This window comes from Lissotriton helveticus, chromosome 6, assembly GCF_964261635.1.
Source record: "Lissotriton helveticus chromosome 6, aLisHel1.1, whole genome shotgun sequence".
NCBI classification, from domain to species: domain Eukaryota; kingdom Metazoa; phylum Chordata; class Amphibia; order Caudata; family Salamandridae; genus Lissotriton; species Lissotriton helveticus.
Genome location: NC_136067.1, coordinates 1,268,461,330 through 1,268,483,180, shown reverse-complemented (window position 1 = coordinate 1,268,483,180; position 21,851 = coordinate 1,268,461,330). Strand labels below are relative to the sequence as shown.

At 43.8% G+C, this 21,851-nt stretch overlaps 1 protein-coding gene across 1 annotated transcript in view; it reads right to left on the bottom strand.

The window, feature by feature from the left end:
• The window catches only part of FUCA2 (alpha-L-fucosidase 2), a 356,935-nt gene that overhangs the window by 147,902 nt on the left and 187,182 nt on the right, over window positions 1–21,851 (bottom strand). Inside the window, exon 4 of the mRNA XM_078648998.1 lies at window positions 18,394–18,604. Coding sequence (XP_078505124.1) covers window positions 18,394–18,604 — 211 coding nt within the window. The remainder of the gene's footprint in view (window positions 1–18,393; window positions 18,605–21,851) is intronic.

The following is a 21,851-nucleotide window of genomic DNA, read 5'->3' as shown; positions in this document are numbered from 1 at the left end:
TCATCGACCCCTGTATGTCGTCGTGGTCCGAAAGTCTTTGCTGCGAGGTTCCCCGCTTTCCGACGGCTACGAAGGACTGCTGCCCTGACTATCGCCCTGTCTTGGACCCTTTGGTGATTTGTAGAGCGAGACGATAGACGGGTCTTCTGGTGACGTCATCGATACCTCAGTTAAGTATGAGTGGAGCGTCTCCCAGTCCTTAGTCTTGGTTCTTAGTTTTTGGGTATCCCATGGGATCTTTGATTTGTTAGGATCTTTGATTTGGAACTTGCAAGTACCAAAGCGAGGGACTCGTGTATTCACGAGACTATCGTATTTCGATAATCCTTTGAAGTTTGAAGCTAGATAGTGAGCGAAGATGCCTGGTCTTAGCAGACTTGGAAATTTGTTTTGTTGTGGTCGAAATAGGGATTCCCGATTGGAGGACTCGTGTCCGGTTCCTCCGATTGGAACTCCAACCTATGAGCTCTACGTAAAGCATGGCGTGGGCCCTATCACGTATAATGAAGTATGGGTTAGGTACACTAGGAAAGATGGTGTCCTAAAATGGCCCCAATATGGTAGTTTTGACACGGAAGTTCTGGATAATTTAGAGGTTAAACTCTTTAAGAAGAAAGCCCGGCCGGCGATGTTTGACTCTTTCCGCCTATGGCGAAAGGAAGCCAAACAGAAAGAAATTAAATTAGCAAAGAGAAATAAAAGAGAAAAGGGTATCTCGATAATGCGAGCTGCTATTCAGTATAAAGATAACGAAGAAGAACAAGCGAGTGAACAGGTGCACAGGCAACGTAAAATGGCGATTGATAAATGCTATCCAGTTTTGCCACCTCTCCAGCAAGACGCAGCAAAGGAACTTGAGAAAGATCCTTTAATGTCACATTTATTGAGTTCACCACCCCCCTATGCGCAGAGTGCTACAGCACCTCCGCAACTTTTAGTTGTACAACCTCCGGTTGTTTTGCCTCAGGTTCTCCCACAACCGCCAGCCCCTCTTCAGTTGGCTCCTACTGCTATGGCGCAACCTCCTCAAGGGCCGCCGACTTTGCTACCTGTTCCGCCTTTACTTTCTACGACTTTGCCTCCTGTATTGACTACATTTTCCGATGTTCCTTCTGATACTGACTCTGCGTCTGCTTTGTCTCCTTCTGTTTTTTCTCCTGTTCTTTTATCGACTTCTCCTTCTGTTCGACAGAGAACGACTGATACTGTTGCCAGTCTTCTATCTCCTTTCTTTGGGCCATCTAGTATGACCCCTGTAGCAACACGTAAACAGTTGCGTAGTCAATTGCCTGATTCTGGAGAGCGGGAAATATTGGATCATTTGGCGCATAAATGGGTCACTGACCCAACAAGATATGAGTTAGAATCTGTTATGGATGTCTTCCGTCAATGGGAAGCACCGAAGCAGAGATATGTTTTTGACAAAATGTGTGCTTTTCTTTGTGAAGAATTGGAGGAAAATGATTTGGAATCCAATCCGCCTGAGTTGTGCCGTGTACGGTTCGAGTTTGCGAAGGGCACGATTGTGGGTTCCGATGTTAAGAGAGCAGTTGCGACACTGCTGTCGTTTAGGAGTGAAACTATTTCTCGGTCGTTGTTTGAGCCTGATCTCTCTGTTAGGAGGAAAGTGAGAAAGTACCCAATGAGGGAAGTTCCTCCGGTATGGAAGGATGCCGTTGCGGCTGATGTCGCCAATCACATTGATGCTGTACCAGCACATTTTCAACGTGTTTGGGTACATGTCCCGTGGAAACGAGCAGAAGTTTTGGCTCTTAAGCACACTTTGCCTGACCCGCGTAAAAATCCTGCAGGGTATTATAAGGAATTGTCACAGACCGCAGACTCATGTATTATGAATTTAGCTGATATAGACATGTTGTTTGGGAATGTTGTTCCGCAGCCTTTATGGGGATTGATTCGCCATACGGATCATGCGCAGGAGTTAGGTGACACATGGGCTAATATTAGTGCTGCGAATGACAGACAAGTAGGCGGTGCTAAACCTGAGCCTTTAGTAGCAGAACTCCCTGGTAAGATCGTTACTTATATGAAGACTTTAATACCTGCGATGCGTGTAAATTTGGATAAATTGTCTGCATGTAAGCAGAAGAAAGAGGAAACCGTGTCTGATTTCCTCACTAGGTTTGAAGAAACATTTATCGACCACAGTGGTCAAGATATGAGTACAGAAGGTGGTCAACGGTTGTTCGTTGACAAATTTGTGCACAATTTGCTTCCCGAGTTGTGTAAGAAATTGAAGGATTCAGAGAGTTCTTGGGCCGTTTCCTCTTCAGCACAGATATTGGCTACCGCACAGTACTATGAAAATAGGGATAAGGATGAGAAGGATAGAGCAGACAAGAAGACAAAAGAGCTAAAGACGAAGGTTCTTCTACAGCAGGCGTATCCACTCCGTAGTAACCAGCGTGATTATCAGCAACCTCAGCAGTTTCAGAGAAACTCGCAAAGGTTCGAGTCTTCTCAACCATGTTTTCCTGTAGGCCCTAATCAATGTGCATATTGCAAAAAAGAGGGTCATTTTAAAAGTAGCTGCCCTGCTTTGTTACAGCATATGAATGGTGTCTCTAGCGCAAGAGGTCGAGGTGTTCCACAAGCACCTAGAGGGATAGGATGTGGACATTTTTGCCCCAGAACGTGCGTCCCTTTCCTCCTCAGAATTCAATGAATAGTTTTGATCAGCAGAATAACGCGTCTGGTAGGACGACTCAGTACTATGCCGATGACTACTATGCGGAAGGTGAGAATATGGAAGGTGATGATTGCTAGGACAGCCATAGACAGAGAGAGGGAGTTGTTTCAGTTCCAGTAGATCAGAGTGGACCTTATGTTGAGGTGATTACATCAGGTGTGTCAGAACCTTTTCTGTTGGATACTGGTGCTACAAAGAGTTCTATTATGCACTCTAAACTCCCTGGCGCACCTTTGTCTGGCGAGACGAATGTTTTAGTAGGTTTTTCTGGCGCCCCGGTTAGGAACCCGATTTCTAGTCCTATGTCTCTTTCTGTTGGACCTTGTGAATTCGAAGCACCCCTTATTCTGACGACAGGTTGTTGGTGAGAACTTGTTGGGATTAGATCTGTTGAAAAGATTGTATGCGACATTGTATTGTTCTCCCTCGGGAGTACAACTTACCCTGGGTAATAAAGTGGTCTCCTCAATGTATTTGTCGAAGGATAAACTTCCAACGGAATTGTCTTCTCTTCCTGATTCCATTTGGGCTACTGGTCCTAATGATGTGGGTCTTTTGGAGATACCGCCATATGTTGTGACGCTGAAAGTAAATGTTAAAATGCCACGCATTCCCCAATATAAGATCTCTAGTGAAGGTGAAAGGGCGTTGCTAGAGATCATTTATGATCTGATTGAAAAAGATGTAATTGAGGAAACAAGAGGTAACGTTTGCAATAGTCCTGTTCTGCCTGTTCTGAAACGTACTGACTCTTCTCAGCCACCTGTTTACAGGTTTGTGATTGATCTTAGAGAGGTGAATAAGATAGTTGTGCCACAGTTTCCAGTTGTTCCTGATATCACTGCTTTATTGACTATGATTCCAGCTTCAGCCACGTGGTTCTCAGTGATCGATTTGAAGAATGCTTTCTTCAGCATCCCGATTGCCGAGGAGAGTAGGGATATTTTCGGCTTCTCTTTAGGAGGTCGAAGCTTCCGGTTCAAACGCGCTCCTCAAGGCTATTGTGAGAGTCCGTCAATCTATAGTCAGACATTGAAAACACAACTTGATGCGATTGTTTTACCTGATGGTGCTACTCTTCTTCAGTACATTGACGATTTTTGTTAGTGGCCGCCGATACAGAGGAAATTTGTAAGAAAGCTACTTTATCATTGTTGCGTCATTTGTCTGATTTTCATCACAAGGTGTCTCTTTCGAAGTTACAGTATTGTCGACAAGAAGTGACCTACTTAGGTCATCTCTTATCGAAGGAGGGAAGAAAATTGACCCCAGAAAGAATTCAAGCGATTGCAAAACTGAGTGTGCCAGTTACGCAGAGAGAAGTGCGTGCCTTTTTGGGTATCACGTCATATTGCAGACAATGGATACCGAATTTTTCTCTACTGGCCAAACCTTTAGTGGCATTAACTTGTAAAGACACACCAAACCCCCTCCCGTGGTCTGAAGATTGTCAGAGAAGTTTTTCCGAATTGCGCAATGCATTGTGTTTGGCTCCTGTGTTGGGTACCCCCGACTACAGTAAGCCCTTTACACTGTATGTCCATGAGAGAGAAGGATGTGCATTGAGTGTTGACACAACCTTTTGGGGACAAGCAGCGTCCATGTGCATATTTCTCGTCGACTTTGGATCCGGTAGCTAGAGCGTTGCCAAGTTGTTTGAGAGCCACTGCGGCAGCAGCTGTTTCTATTCGACAGTCTGCTGGTTTGGTAATGAATAATACGTTGATTGTAATGGTTCCACATGCAGTGGATACACTGTTAAACAGGACCAAGACACAGCACTTAACTAGTGCTCGATTGTCAGGTTATGAGTTGGCACTTTTAGCGAGTCATGTGCACATAAAGAGATGCAACACGTTGAATCCAGCTACGTTGTTGCCGATTGTAGCAGAGACAGATGTTTCTGAACAACATGATTGCTTTCTCAAGACAGAAGCGGAAACGAAAGGGAGAGTAGATCTAAGGGACACTCCTCTTGTGAAGTGTGATGGTACCTTATGGGTGGATGGTTCATGCTTCAAGCTTCCGAATGGTGATACGACTGCGGCATATGCTGTTACGACTTTGCATACGATTGTTGAAGCTGCACGAATCCCACATAATTCAGCGCAAGCAGCAGAGTTGATTGCACTTACGAGAGCGTGTGTATTATCAAAAGGAATGAAAGTGACCATATATACTGACAGCCAGTATGCGTTTGGTGTAGCTCATAGTTTTGGACGATTGTGGAAGGAGCGTGGGTTCCTCACGTCTCATGGAACTAAGATTCAGCATGGTCAATTGGTGAATGAGCTCCTTGAATCACTTACTTTGCCGTTGCAAGTCGCGATTGTGAAATGCAGTGCACATAAGAAGGTTACTGACGACGTTGGTCGCGGTAATGCGTTTGCTGATGAAGTTGCAAAAGAAACGGCAAGAGATGTGATGAGTCGAATGTATGTTGCGGGCCCTGCAAGATGGATTGGTGACGTTGGAATGTAGGAAGATACGATAGAGAGTGTGAAGTCTATTCAAGCTGAAGCTACAGAGAAAGAGTTGAGTGTGTGCAGAGAGAGTACGGGTAAATTAGATGCAAATGGTTGTTGGGTTGAATTGTCAGAGCATCAGCGATGGTTGTTACCCGATGCGTACATGCTTGCAGTGGTTACGATGGCGCACGGAATGGCTCATATCAGTATGAAAGGGATCTGTAAGTTGTTGGCTCCACTATGGCAAAATGCTGGAATTCCTAAGTGTGCAGAGCATGTGGTCAAGAATTGTATGGTTTGTCTGAGGTACAATCCTGGTAAGGGAACTCCAGCTGGTCATTTTGCACCTCCAACGTATCCGTTCGAGGTTTTGCAGCTAGATTTCATCCACATGGAGAGGTGCAACAATTTGAAATACGTACTCGTTGTTGTTTGTGCCTTTTCGAGATGGGTAGAAGCATAGCCCCTGAAAGATAACACTGCCTTATCCACAGCTAAAGCCCTTATCAAAGAATTTTTCCCTAGGTTTGATTTGCCGAGAATGGTCTGGAGTGATAATGGGAGTGAATTTGTGGGTCAAGTGATGAAGAGAGTATGTGAAGGGCTAGGAATCCGGCAAAAATTTCACGCTGCAAATCACCCCCAATCAGCTGGATTAGTAGAATGCTATAATGGCACCCTCAAATTGAAGTTGGCCAAGATACAAGCGAGCTCTGGTCTCAAATGGCCTGATGCTTTGCCTTTAGCACTTTTATCGACAAGAATGACTGTGCATTCACGAGTGGGACTTAGTCCATATGAGATCGTGTTCGGTCGCCCGGCAAACATATGGGGAGTGCCGAGGCCGACAAAATACAGCGAGATTGAACACCCTGTACTGCTTGATTACTTGCATGATTTGACGGCTAAATTGCGTGTTTTACACCAACAGGTTCACGATACTCTACCTCAGGCTTCTGCAGATCCAGGACATGTCATCGATCCTGGCTCGTGGGTTCTAATAAAGAACTTCCAGCGGACAAAGAACGATCAGCCCCGCTGGACCGGCCCATACCTAGTGCTTTTGTCCACAAGAACTGCAGTGCGAGTGCAAGGAAAGAAGAACTGGATCCACGGCGTACACTGTAAGAGGGTCCCTTTGCCTTTACCGTACGACCGGTGGGTCCAGGAGGGTATTGCAGGTTCTGAAACTGAGACTGTGCCTCGTTTTCTGCCTTTCAGCGATGCACGTGTAAAAGGGACAAATTCTGAACGTGAAAGCGACGATCTTCTGCAAGAAGCCGTGCCATCTTCAGTTCGATTGGACACTACCGAGCCTGAACTCTTATTCCAAGACCAGACGTTACCTGGAAAAAGCCGTTATAATTTGAGACCAAGAATCATGGACAAATAAAAATTCTTTTTACAGTTTTTAAAAAGTGCAGCTCTCTCATCTGAGAAACTATTTTGATTTTTGTTTTTCGAACCACCATCCGGGTTCAGCTGTAGGGTCACGGCGTCAAGTCTTTGGAGTGCAAGCCGAAGACACAAGGTCGACGGTTCTGGTTGGTCCTTGGGAGTTTCCCTGGACTGACAGGCGCATTCCTTAGCACGGAACACCCTACCTCCGCGAGCAGCAAGGTTAGAGGATGGAGATTTTCGAGATGGAGAGACCTGCCAAAGAGATGAATTTAAGAGCCAAAATGTGTACAATGATGACTAGAAAACGTTTTCTGATATTATGCCCTTTTATGTTGTTTAGCGTAATGATGTTTTTAATAGGATATGTTTTATTCTCTTTGCAAGTGACGTTTGCACCCACTACACAGCCCATACTACCTTCTACTGCTTCTTCGCATTCTTTTCACCCTCTGCCTGAACATGAATCTATGAGAAGATTAGAATTCGCTAATAACTCTTTTGTTCAGCTTCTGCACCAACATCAGCTAGTAGTGAACACGACTAACTGTTGGGTGTGTGGTCTTATGCCTCATACTACTGATAAAGGTATTCCTTATCTGGTCCTACCATTCAGCTACAATGGTTCCGTGTGGGCATACAGAACAATGTTCATTTATGCCCGTGAAGCTCACCCCCTACGTTCTGTGAAGGACAATCCAAAGAATAGCGCTCTAGTTAAGGGTATAGTCGATATGATTAGAGGAACTATCTCTTATGAGACTATCCCGAGAGATGAGACACTAGCATATATTGGATGGAACATAACCGGGTATGGAGTTAGTCTGAGTGAGAACCAGCGAGCGAAAAGATTCTCCTCGATGTGGGTTGTACCCCATCAGGGTCACTACTGTCTGCAGGGTAATGGCAAGAATCCGAGTGCTCAGCTAGGGAAGAGTATCTGCAATGAGACTTATGTCTTTGCGTCTCAGACTTCCCCTTCGTTCCTGGCAGCTAAGGGTACCTATTTCATCTGTTACGATAGAGCATACACATGGTTGCCCCCTGATTTCTCGGGCACATGTTTTGTCTCATTCCTGTTGCCTCCCACCTACACAGCTGCGGCAGATTACCACAAGACAAGAGTAGTTAGAGGTGTCTTCAGTAAGGAAGATACTGCAGGACAAGAATTGGGAGATTTTCTTAAGGGTTTTCTGCTGTTTTGGGGACCTATGGTTAACAGCAGGAACATACAGCAATTGACGAGGGTGGTTGAGTCCACCGTAGTTGAAACTGCCGGTGCCCTTAGTAACTTGACTGCTGAGCTCCAGTCGGATCGTCTTATGACTCTTCAGAACAGAGTTGCGTTAGATGTCATACTTGCAGACCGAGGTGGGGTATGTAAAGTGATCCAATCAAGTTGCTGTGTTTTCATTCCAGACAATGCTCCAACAGTGTACCAGGCTATTTCCAAGCTGCATAAGATCTCCGAATCTATACACGTGGATAAAGGAGATTGGTTGTTGATGGGATGGTTTTGGGAGCTGTTATCCGCCTGGGGATGGAAGATTCTGATGGTCATTGGGATGATCTTAGCCATTCTTTTCCTGTTCTGTCTTTGTGTACAGTGTGCTCCTACTATATGCGGCCTCTGTGCTACATCGTGTGTAAGGAAACCTGTATCGAGAGATGAGCTAAGTAATAGGATGATGCTACAGCAACCTCTCAATGACTTTATGAATATAGACCTGGACTCAGATTAGCATGAGTATAGGTTATTTGCCTATGTAAGGGCAAAAGGAGGGTCTGAGGTTCCGTGAATTCTGGACCCGTGTCATAAACATCATCATATCATGACGATTTTGGTATCAGCAGACCGAAAATGGCGAGTATAATATATACGAATGTTTTCGTCCCGTTCGAGTGATGTGATCACCATGAAATCAGAGATTCCATTCTGAACCCTCGGGTTCCATTTTGTGCATGGCAGCCATTTTATGGTTGCCCTCACATAGGCCGAACGAGTCTTAGGGACACGTACACGTTCAGCTGACTTCTGTGTGACCTGGGCAAGCTGACTCCACTGCCCGAGGCCAAACCTGTTCGGCCTGTTCCTTTCCCAGTGGCCGGCCGAAATTAGGGATTAAGGCACAGCATACCATAAACCCTTTATTGCACACAACTATGTCTAATCTTACACACACCTGTCTCTGATCCGTTCTTTATGACCTGTTTTACGATGAGGAGGTGCCCGTTTTTATTAGGGGTGCAGCCGATTTATCTGATGAAGAGTGTTGGGTCTTGCCGGGTAATTGATAGTGGGCTGGACAATGAAATATGGGCTTGTCATGCAATGCTTTTATTGTACACATGAGAATGGTCTACTGTAAATAAGGAATGTTTGCCTGAAGCGTAATATTTTGTATAAAAAGGGTCGACTGACTTTGTTAGAGTGAGCAGTCTCCTGAGAACATACACCGTGTTGTACTTCTAGGATATCTGTTACTGGTTGCAGCCAATAAAATTTGATCTTTGACGTCACCAAGAAGTCTCTGCGTTTCTGTAGTCTGAGACAGGAGAATCCAAAGTCTTTGGGTGTGTCCCCTGGCACCGCTGGGTTCTAAATAACCCGGTACTTCACTATCTCGACTATTACCCGACACAAACAAGAACACAGAAGGAACCTTGATACCCTAGAAGAAGCAGTACAGAAGGCAGAGGTAGCCCACTCCATGCACCCCACGGAAACCACAGCACAAGCCCTGGCACTAGCATCCCAAAAATTTAGAGCTTATGCAGAGGAAATGGCAAAAACTAGGCACACTGACACTCTACATAGAATATACGAACTGGGAGATAAGACAGGGAAAATGCTAGCATGGCTAGAGAAGAGGGAGAAGGCAGACAGATGGATAGCCCAGATAACGTTAGAGGACGATACTACCACCACACATCCCCAACTGATAGTGGAGGAGCTGGCAGCATACTATGAAAAGGTGTACACACCGTGCGCCACAGCTATAGTGGATGAAAGCGTACAATTCCTACACGAGATACCAATGCCCACGCTGCCACTAGAAGACATGCATACACTGGAAGCAGACTTTACGGCTGAGGAAGTGGGGAAGGCACTGGCAGCACTTCACACGGGGAAGGCAATGGGACCTAACGGCCTACCAGTAGAGCTATATAAAAAGGTTACAGGGATAGTCGCGCCCCATGTACTCAGCATGTATAACGACTGTCTAGTGCAAGGGACCCTACCCAGACATCAAAGGTTAGCTACGATTGTGGCGATACACAAACCCGGGAAACCCCCAGAGACCCCCTCTTCTTATCGCCCGATATCCCTAATCAACGTAGTGGCCAAGATTTGGCTAAAGCACTGGTGCTCCGACTGCAACCACACCTTCAGACACTGGTCCACCCAGACCAGTCTGGCTTCATGCCTGGGCGAAACACCTCCCTTAACCTAAGGCGACTTCATGGTGTAATGGCCCGGACGCCGATGATCCAAGAAGATGCGGCCATCCGCTTATTAGACGCCACAATGGCGTTTGACCTCGTGGAATGGCCGTTCCTATTCGCAGTACTCCGGAAGATGGGATTTGGGCCCAAATTCTGTGGGTGGATCAAACTATTGTACACAGCGCCCCTAGCTCACGTGGTAGCAAATGGACGTATATCAAGGGAGTTCGCATTGGGAGAGGGAAGAGACAAGGCTGCCCACTGTCCCCGCTCCTCTTCGCTCTAATATTAGAACCGCTGGCTGCATGGATACGGCAGGAATCGTCGCTCAATGGAATAAAATGGGAGGCAGATTGGGAAGACCGCATCTCGCTTTATGCGGATTACGTACTAATATATTTGACGTCCCCTACAGAGTCCCTGGGGGTCCTGCTGGACATCCTTACAGCATACGGAGCAATATCAGGATATACTATCAATTGGATGAAATCATTGCTATACGTACTGCATGGCCCTGTTCCCAGGCTACCTCCGAGTTGCGCATTACAAATTGCGACCAGGGGATTTAAATACTTAGGAATATCTGTTACCCCACAAGACACTATATTTATGGAAGAAAACCTAATGAGACTCCTAGCAAGACTTAGAGCAGACGTTAAACACTGGAGATCCCTCCCATTAACGCTTTTGGGAAGAGCAGCACTATTCAAAATGCTGGCACTCCCCAGGTTCCTCTATGCACTCCAGAATACCCCTTTCCCGGTCCCCCTTTCCTATTTTAAAGCAATTGACGCAGAAATGTCCTCCTTACTATGGGACGGGAAACCAGCCCGGATAGCGCAACATAAATTATTGCGTAGCTGCTATGATGGGGGAATTGCCTTGCCAAGCGTTAAATTATATTACTGGGCCGCACAACTGACGATCAGAAATCAATGGCTACATGTCCCGCAGGACAACCCCGCATTCAGGTTAGACAGAAATATGCTACCCGTAGACCACTTGATGAAGGCCCTCTACACTAACAAGCGACGACATGCACTCACAGGTCCCACGGCCCACACAATTAAAATCTGGCACACTGCACAAAGAGCGCTGGGTTGGGAGGGAGTGCTGACACTGGCTACCCCACTCTGGGAGACTAGATGCCTGGGCACCCTGGCGAATACTAAAGGAATCCGGCAATGGGACCTCATTGGCATTACGAAAATCGGCGATCTTTGGGTGAGAGGAGAGATCCTTCCATTTGCAACTCTGCAAGAAAAGTATGGGATGGCAGAAACTGAACTATATGGCTATGTCTAAATCAGACACGCCCTCGAGGGTGCCATCCCCCTAGGCACTAAATTAGTTGACTCTTGACCCCTTGAAGACAGACTCCTCAAAGACTACATGGACAAAAAAGCCATATCGCAGACCTACTGTAAGCTAGTGAATAATCAACCAGACCCTATGGTAGTCTTGAGAGACAAATGGCACGCAGAAATAGGAGACATTGAGGACTCAGACTGGATGGACGCACTAGCGTCAGCCAGGGATGCGGCGATCCCCTCGTGGCTAAAACGTATACAACTTAAAGTGCTACATCGCATATATTACCCTTGCACCACACTCCATAAGCTTGGGCACACGCTCGATCCACTATGCCTCAGGGGGTGTGGGTAAATAGGATCCTTCTTTCATATAATATGGGAATGTCCAAAGATACAAGCCTACTGGGAACAAGTATTAAGTGAGATCTCAGAGGTGGGTGGGGTGGAGGTCCAGCGAGATCCTGGATGCTGCCTATTAAATATTTGGCAGCCTACTGACCTTAATCTGGAACTGCAGAATTGGGCAACGCTTGGGATGACGATGGCCAAGCAAAATATAGCCAGGAACTGGGGCTCCGGGTGGTGCCTAAACAGCAGCAGTGGGGTAATGACATGGATGCCGCTATGGTGGCTGAAAGAGCGGTTTACACCCACAGGGGATGTCCCAAAAAATGGTCCAGAATATGGGGGAAGTGGAATGAATCCCGGGGGAATGTCTGTGAATCACCGCAAGCGACGTCAACCCCTGAAGCTAGCCCATGAATAGAGATGGGGCCTGGTGAACTGTTTACACTAAAAACTCGAACATAGTACAGTGGGAGGGACACTGCGGGAATGGTGTCACCTGTTAGGCTATGCAACATATATGTCACGGAAAATTGTCATGTACGCAGTGGAATATGTAATGTGCTACGTAATCACAACTGGAGACGATTAATGTTTATTGATGTATGTGAATCTATGCAAATGAAATACCAATAAAAAAGTTTAAAAAAACAAAAAAACACCTATGCTTGTAGTGAGCTCAACTTGCTACCCTTTTCGTACATTCCATAACCATATAATATTTCTACTACCATAATCTGAGCATTAACGAGTAAGAAAAGATAAGTAGTTGAACATCCAGACACAAACACCAAAAATTGCTGCAATCATGCTTACCACACACTTGCAATGGGAAACTATTTCCAACCTAATTTATCACTGTTTTTATAACTTTCAAACTCACCATCTGCCTACCCTTCAGCACCACTTAAGATTCTTTCTTTTTCTTTGCAGCTATCTACCAACTCCTCTACCAACATCTTCTCCACATATTCATGGTTCTCTCCAAACCAAACCCTATCTATCCCAACCAATCCCTTTCTACTCTTCTCCCACTACCTTCTTTCTTACCTTCTCACCAATCTAATCCATTGTCCACTAACCTCCCTTACATCACCACAACAAACTCTGCACATGCACTCAGCACTGACCTAATTCTAATGCTGCCCTGCCTCCTCCTCCTGCCACCTACACCTGCACATATTGATACTAAATTTAAAACACCATCTTGCTCCTACACCCTATTTCCACTCTTCTCTAATTCTTTATTTATCTACTTCTGCAGTCCTCTCCTTCTGCTTCCCTTGCTTGTTTCATTCTACTCTTTGCTCTTCATCTTGTGTTATCACCTTCCCTGATTCCATTACTATACTAAATCTACTCATAATTTCTCAACCATGCTCTTCAGGTACCTCTCTCCCACATTTCACAACCCCTGCAAAATGTCTACATAACAGACTTGAGTTAGACAATAACCCTGTGTACCCCAATCTGAGAGACAAACAGGATTAATTCCACTAGCACTCTTCCCCATAACATTCATCAGCTACACCAAATATGTGATCATGTGTTGGGTAAACCAGCTATATTTGAGACAGTAGGAGCTGTTGTAAAACACTAGTGTGTATATATGGGACAGAAAAAGCCTCACAAACACCTCCGTGGTCCTACCCTATAAGGTGGTACTATCAGAGTGTCCTCAACCTCAGTGTGAAGGAGTTCAAGGTAAATGTTACTGGATAAATAGGGGATCTAGAGTACATTTAAAACCACCTCTTTCTATACCCAAACGTATTCAATATATTTAAGGGTACACAGGGCAGGATTTAAGTTTAAAAAAAGGATGAAACAATGAGAGTTTATGCATCAGTCATCCTCTCAGGTGCCAATATGTTTCAGCCCTTGCAACAGCCCATAAATGATCTTGGGTTTTCATCTAGACAGACAGGATCCCTAACTCTAATACAATGTATGTATATGTATAAAGGTAGGAGTCCATTTTCTTACCTTTTCTTCTATAGGGATAGTAAGCAGGTGACGTTTAACCAATAAACCTGCTTATTCACTATATCCACTGATGCATGCATAATACCCAGACAACAAGCAGACCCTATTGTCTCGTAACAAATTAGTGAAACATTTGTGAATCCATGTAGTATTAGAGTTAGGGATCCTATCCACTCTGATGGAAGCCAGAGACCCTTTATGGGCTGTTGCAAGGGCGGAAACATGTTAGCACCTGATAGGATGACTGAGATATAAACTCTTGTGTTTCATGGCTTTTCTAAATTTTCATTCTACTCTCTGTCCCCTTAAAGGATATATAAGCACTCCATTTTTTACTACACAGGCTTGCACAATTCTCCCTGTTTTTATATAAACTATTCTGAAACCAATTTACTCTTAAAATTTATGAAGTTACTCAATCGTCACCTGCAGTTAGTTCCTGAAAAAAAAGGGGCACACCAATTCATATAGTCCCTGTATAGTCATTCTTAAATAACTGCACATGGCAGACATGAGAGACACTTCACTTTCTCCATATGACTCTGTTTTCAATTGTCCAAATGTCTTAATAATCTTTATTAACTAAACGAGGAATATAGTTTGTTAGAGTCTCTAAGAATCAAACTGAGGCCATCATATTTGTGATTTCTTTGAGGAAGAAAAGAACCCACACAATGTATATATCACTATGTTGCAATTTTTGTCTATGTGCTTCCTTTTGCTCTTTCTCTCTTTTTAGTCATAGAAACAAGGCTGCACTATGACCATGACAGTTCAGCAGCTGTCGCACTCAATGAAGAAGAAGGGTGAGTGAACTCGCTTACCCCCATGAATGTTGAATATTCTCAGGATAAATAATACCTGTGTCCCACCTCGTGGTCCTGACAAAGGCAGCTTGACTCAATGAAGCACCTACTGCTGAAACATGTTGACCTTTTCACCAGGTACGGTGGACCAGTAGCTAATCCACCAAAGCACCACCACAATTATTAATCATAACCCTATCCTGGTCATTAAAACCTACAGAATAAGAGCCATTTTTTAAATCACTTGTCATGACTGCCACTATACAGACAGTCTCCCTTTGGGTGGAGGCCGATTTACCACTCGGAGAACCGAACAGTCAAGTGGTATTGACCCGATGATGCAACTATCCACCTGACCACACGAGCGGAGAAAATATATACTGCAGACTGTGCGGTTGAGTGTCACTGATACAATTTGCTTGAGACTCTGATTGGAAGATATTAGTGATTAATTCCCCTCTGATTAAAAGGTAGCTACCCTGGAATCTGAACGAATCTCTACTTCTCCCTCCCTCAAATGATATTTGGAGATTTGTTTGGGTATACTTAGAGGCAGTTTAAAAAATATTCTGGATTCCTTATTTACCAAGGAACATTTATATTGAACTCTCACACAGAGGTTGAGGGCACCCTGGCAGTATCACACTTGGCTGGGACAAGTTAACCTATGAAGAAGCATGCTACAAAAGTGTGGGTAAGGCTTTCTCATTCTATATATACAATAGTGTTTTTCTAAGGCCCCTACTGTCTCCAAACATATCTGGTTTATCTGACAAATGATCACATTCTTTGTATGGTTTGACAATGCCCCTCCCTGCTCGCCCTTTCCTCACCATTTTATAATTCAGCTAAATGCAAGATCAGTGATCAAGAACTGTCTGAACATTCATGAACTGATAACTGCCTCAAGCCCTGATTTGTTGTTTATCGCAGACACTGGTCAATTGATGATGCAGCACATATCCACACAAAGTAGGTTTTAAAATACTTTTCCAGAAACACTCGCATACAAAAATCAGAGGTCTACCCATTATCTACAAAATCTCCCCTTTCACAAAATTAATCTAGGCTCCAGAATTCAATCTCTATTTTTCCAAAGCTCACCAACTTCCCATCTTTATTCCTTCTGATATACAGACCTCTCCCTACACAACCCTACATTTGCTGAGACCTTCCGAGATTTCATTTCTGAGATCACCTTACAGAATCCTAATCTCTGCATTCTGAGGCACCTCTGCACTTGCAGACCAAATGCATCTTCACTAACCTGGGATCTATTCACTTTCAACAATTGCTCTCTGGTTCTACTCATCGAGGCAGACACATATGTATTGCAATAATTGATCCTCAAAACATCATTCTGGCGACTAAAATCCAACATGTGACTTGTACTTACCTCCATGTGATTTACCGCATCTTCTCTATTCTGCCATCACTGAAAATTGCTATGCCATAAACATAAGAGCCACCTTGGAGAAATAAAACTTGACGTGTCCACCCTCAATAATCCACATTCTTACATACCAGCCAGATGACAACAGTTCAGCATTTCCATCTGGCCATGAAATCCCACTTATAGCCATTAAATTCCATCCAAGCTCACTTCAAATACTCAATGGCAACAAAATCCCAGCTTGTTGACCTTTGAAATAAAATCTGTAAAAACAAAAAATGTTCTTTGAAAGACATTAAAAGGAGATTTAAAACAATGCCGAGAAACCGGTGCTGCGTCACCATTTCAGAACGTATAAAGTCACTATCAAAATAGCAAAAACACCACATCTCAAAAGCTATTGACCAATCAAGGGAACTTCACAAGGTATTACTGAACTTTAGAACCTGGAATGCAGACTCCATAGGCATTCTCTTCCAAAAGCTAATTTACACTACTCTAGCAGAACACTTCATCCTAAAAGCCAATGATCTGGAAAAATACAGTAACAGGAAAACTAAAGATGATAACCTTGTCAATTCAACCACTAGAAATCAAAAAGGGAAACAATTCCTCATCATTACCTCCCTATCTCAAAATGATTTCACCACCACCACTAAAGCATGTGTATCAGTAGGATCAACCACGAACCGATTCCTGGAACCTATATTCAAGTCTACATTCCTAGCAGCTCTCCATCCACATCTGGGTTCCAGAATTTTCAGAAGGAAGCTTAAAAACTCCTACATCAAACCTATTTTAAAACATAATATTCCTTGCCCCAACTGATCCCTCTAACTATTGGCCAGTATCCAATGGCCCTTTACTAGGCAAACATACTGATAAGTCAGACCTTCAGTCATAGATTAGCACACATAGAAAAAACAGCTTTCTCTTGGAATGCCAAACTGAATTCTATCCTTGCCATAGCCCAAAAGCAGTCTTGATCACAGGGATGATTACATGTAAACTACTGTTGACTCAAATTGAGTCAAAGAGCTTCTTTTTCTCAATATTTCACCTGCCTCTTATACCATTTATCACCCTACATTACTACAGATTTGACAACATAAGAATTAAAGTAACTGCTGTCAAATGGATTGCCTTCTTCCTCAGTGACCGATCCCTGTTTATATTACAACTGTCCTTCTACTTGGCACTATTACCCTCCACAATTGTTGTCCCTTAAAGCTCCACTACAACTCCTCTCTTTTCTCAATGTTTACCTTGACCCTGACCTCAACCTCTCCTTTAATCTCATCTTCTACAACTACGCTAATGGCAGACAAATTCTACTAGAGCTTGAAAATCCATCCGATCTTGACTCTTGATTATGGAATACTGACGGTAAGTGTTTGATTTATGGATGCACCGTAATCACCTCAGGCTAAGCCCTGCAAAAATGTGGATACCAGCATTCATAAAGTTAAGGGTCTTCAAGCTTTGTAATGCTAAGACCACCCCCCTTCTACTCAACTCTGACACGCAGGAGTAACAGGCTAAAATGACGGACAGCACTGATGATTTTGAGACACAGAAACATTTTTTGCACAGCTGGGCTTGAACAGGAGCATGATGGATATAGGACTGCACCATTCCTCATTTCAATGCCACTATCTTCCTCATATCAAATGCCCATCATTGGCCTTGCTCCCGTCACAGCCTCATGTGGCATCATGGCAAATCTCTCCTGTTACTAATCAGGTCGGTAAACAAACCTCCCAAAATGGCCCCTCTCTCCCAACATTATCCACCTCTCCTGTTACTGACCACCTCTTGCTGTCACTTCCCTACTTTCTCCTTGCTGTCCACCACTCGTCCGTCATTGTCCACATCTCCCCTGTCACTGTCCAACCCTTCAATTCTTCTCCCTAGTACTGTGAGTGTGTCCCCCTCTCCGGTCCCTGCCCATTTTCAAGTCACTGTTCCACACTCTCCCATTACTGTTCACCTCTGTCACTCGGTCTCTATTCTTAAACCTCTCTCATTGTTTCACTTACACCTTCCTAATATTCAATATATAATCTGATCTACCACTTTGTTTCTCCTTCTCCTGTCACTTCCTGCATCTCATCTCTTGTCACAGCACTTCTGCGATTTTGGAGAGCAATAAATACCTGTCTTTTCCCTTCTGCTTAATAGTATGATAAAAGTCACTCAAAAACAAAAGCGATATTAAATATCTACATGTGTAACCACATCTATTCTCACAATTTTCTGCATAACGTCGTACTTATGCCCCAGATACTAGTTTTTTGTGCCTTGTTTGGAGTGCATCATGGAGCTTTACCCACTTCACCCATTAGCTTCACACAGGGCGGAGTGTAACAAAAACTCTTCCAAACATACACTGCAAAAAGGTACCTAGAACCTTATGTGAATCACAGCACTTTGTGGACTCATCAAGAATATTAAATGCAATTTAATAGCTACAACATATTATTATACTTAACTTGAACAATGCTCTTTATAAAGCAATGCATAGTACCTGTATGAGCTCTTTAATCGTAAGATAATCGCACAAATTGGCATTCCTTCGGTAACCCCAGGAATACTTGTCTATAGTCATGCAGTTTTCCCATTTATGGGGCAGAAGGTGCCCTGGGTTGAAGCGGTCATCGCAAGTGTAGAAGCCACCGTGCTTGCATGCAGTTCCAGATCCCCAGCGGTCGTTGGTCACCACAACATCTTTAACTGGACTAACAAAAAAAAAAGAAACATATCTAGTAAGAACAAGTTACTAATATAAAATACATGTATATTAATTCATTATTTAAATATAAACTTCAATGAGTCCTCTTAAACATGGCAATAAGAAGAATGTCGGTGGTGCACTGCTCGGTTTAAGCGTTTTAAATGAAGGTAAGAAGTGTGGGTGCACTCCAGGGTGGCGTTACCGTCAGACGCCTTACTTAATAGAACATGTGGTGTACGCATAGAAATGCGGGTACATCCCCCAATGAGGCACTCCGTGAGGGGTCAAACAAATTGATTCCAAAGTTTTTTTTAGAAGGTTGAAGAATTTATTATTCCATGGTAGTAACGTCAAAGTTCTCATAGATATTCACATCATATCAATAGTGAAAGTTCAATGCATATATAATCACTGGTGAGCAGCCAATGACCAAGGAACTAACTGTTTTTGAAGAGGTCGAAACGCCAGACAGGCCATGCCCTAATTTGAACATAGATAACCAGATTTTCTCCAGAGGGATGTGCACTGACACTATGGGCCCATCCCCCCCCACTGAATCAGACACTACTGCCCCAATGGTTGTGACAGAGGCTGACGGGCTAGGGGTGGAGCTCACTGACCAGACAGAGCAAGGCTCCTTTGAAGACATTGATGTAGAAACAGAGGATGAATCGGGAGAGAAGGGGGAAAAGGATGACTGTTTAAGCAATGCAACAAAAATACGTGCTAAAAAAGGGCGAAAACAGAAAAATAAACCTAGAGCAAAGAAATGTGGCAAGGCTGGTGCTTTGTTAAACAAATACATTGCAGGCAACAGTCAAATATCAATAAAGGCTTTACAGAACCAAAGTCCCCTAAGAAGATGGATTGAAGCAAAAGGCTTAGCTAAAAATATGACACAGAGACTTTCAGGGGCAAGCCCCACAGAACCCATATCTAGTAAAGAAGACTTGCCTAACACCACCAGCTCTGCTAATTTAGATAGCTGCTCCCTAAATATTTCACCCAATCCATCACCTAATATACCTAATATACCTAATATACCATCGGACAGTCTGCCCGATCAAGCACCATTGGTGACGTATGACTTTATTGCAGAATCACCTATAAAAGAAGCTGATATGTCACAATCTCATGCAATTCCTATCGCAGCAACAGCGATTATCGTCACTCCCCCCTCTCTTGGAGGCCCCCCTTTTGAATCTTCACCTCCTTATACCAGACCGGAGTCAAACAAAAACATAAATATCTCTAAGGAGAGATTAAATCAAAGCCAAGAGTCAGCTGATCCCTCTTCACTAGATATAATATTGCAACTATTGGGCAATCAACGGGCGGAAGCACAGGAACATTACTTACAGTTGAGGGAGGATAACAGCAAAGTACAATCATCCTTACAAGAACTTACTACTAAATTTGGGGGGTTCTCACAAGACATTGTGGAATTGCAACAACGGGTGGTTTTGTTGGAAGAAACAAGCACAAAAACAACATTTGCATCTGACAAGCATGAGGCTCAGCTTGTGATACTCCAACAAAAGATTGAAGATTTGGAGAATCGTCAGAGACTATCAAACTTAAGACTTTTTGGCATACCGGAGGGTGCAGAAGGATCTGATCCGAGGGCTTACCTAGTGGGTCTGTTTCAGAAAGCATTCCCTGACCTAGCTGACTGGGACTGGGATTCACAAATCCAGCGAGCTCATCGCCTTCCTTTGATACAGAGAAACAGGGAGAATCAATTCCCACGCCCCTTTCTAATCTTCTTTGGAAACTTTTTACTACGCCAGGCTATTTGGCAGAGAGCTCGCCCTAACACCCCTGTAGCCATTGGCGATCTCTCAATCTTTGCTCGCTCCGACCATAGCAAAGAAACAATGGACAGACGATGGATGTTACGTAAATTAATAGACCCAATTAAATCTAGCGGAGGTCAGGCGTTTCTTCAAGAACCAGCACGCCTTAAGGTTATCAAAGATGGACGCACTCATATTTTCACTGATGTAAAAGAAGCAGAAGCTTACTTAGCTGATATCGGCGTGGGCAAGAGTAAGACTAAGACTTAGTTTAATTCAAAACACTGGCCTCACCGGTAGACCAACCTTTATTAGAAATCTTTATTACCAAGCAACATTGGCTATACGGGGGGTCTGTTTAATTTTCACTTTAGCTTTATGCTATATACATCATTATACAATAGTAAAATGCTTAGTTTATCTTTTATGCACCTGTTGATAAACTGCTAAAATAATAAGTAAAGGGAGGGTGGGGGCCTCTCAAGGCGACCTGCCACGTAAGCTGCCCCTTCAGCGGCAGCAGATGCAGAGGGACGGCTCTTCCCCGGCTGGGGTAAGAGCTAGGGGGGAGGGGGGTGGGGGGGGGTGGGGTTTCTCCGCACAATGGGGGGTTGAGGGGGGGGGGGAGGGAAAAACCAGGAAAAATCGTTTACAGGCTGAGGGGGTGGATCTATAGAATGAAATTAGAATTTTTTGCATATTAACGGCACTAGAAGTAGGCAATGTATGAGGAGATGTGGATATCATGAACATTACCTTGGGCAATCTGAGATAAGCTTAAAATGTAAGGCTCCTATCTTTTTCTTTCTCTTACTTTTTAGATGTATGAAATAAAATGCTTAGCCTGGAATGTAGCAGGGCTAAATAGCGAGAACAAAAGGTGCTTGATAAAAGAAAAATTGAAAATGTATAACCCCCATGTTGCCTTGTTATCTGAAACACATATTGCGGGGAAGGATAAAAAACTACTTAATCACTTGGGGTACGATATTATAGTTCGCTCCACATTTGGGCAATCTATAAGAGGTGTTGCTATTCTCAAGGATAGACGTTTCAGGGCCGAAACAATACAAACTTCTTGTGGCAAGGATGGCAGATGGGCAATAGCGCAGATAAGCTATGAGAATGTTAAATATGTTCTATGTGTGGTTTACGGTTGCAATACAGATGAGCCTACTCTTTTCGACCAATTGAATATTAAACTTTTGGATTGGGAGGGAGAACTCATTGTCATGGGGGATTTTAATTGTATTATGGACTACAGAATATATATAACTAGATCTGGTAGCCATCAAAGGATGCACAAAACCAGGTCATCTATTCTTGACCTATGCCGCGTACACAACATCAAAGACGCCTGGCGACATCTATACGCTAATAAACCGGGGTATACTTACTATTCCGCACCTCACAAATTATGCTCAAGGTTAGACATGGCATTAATAAGTGACAATC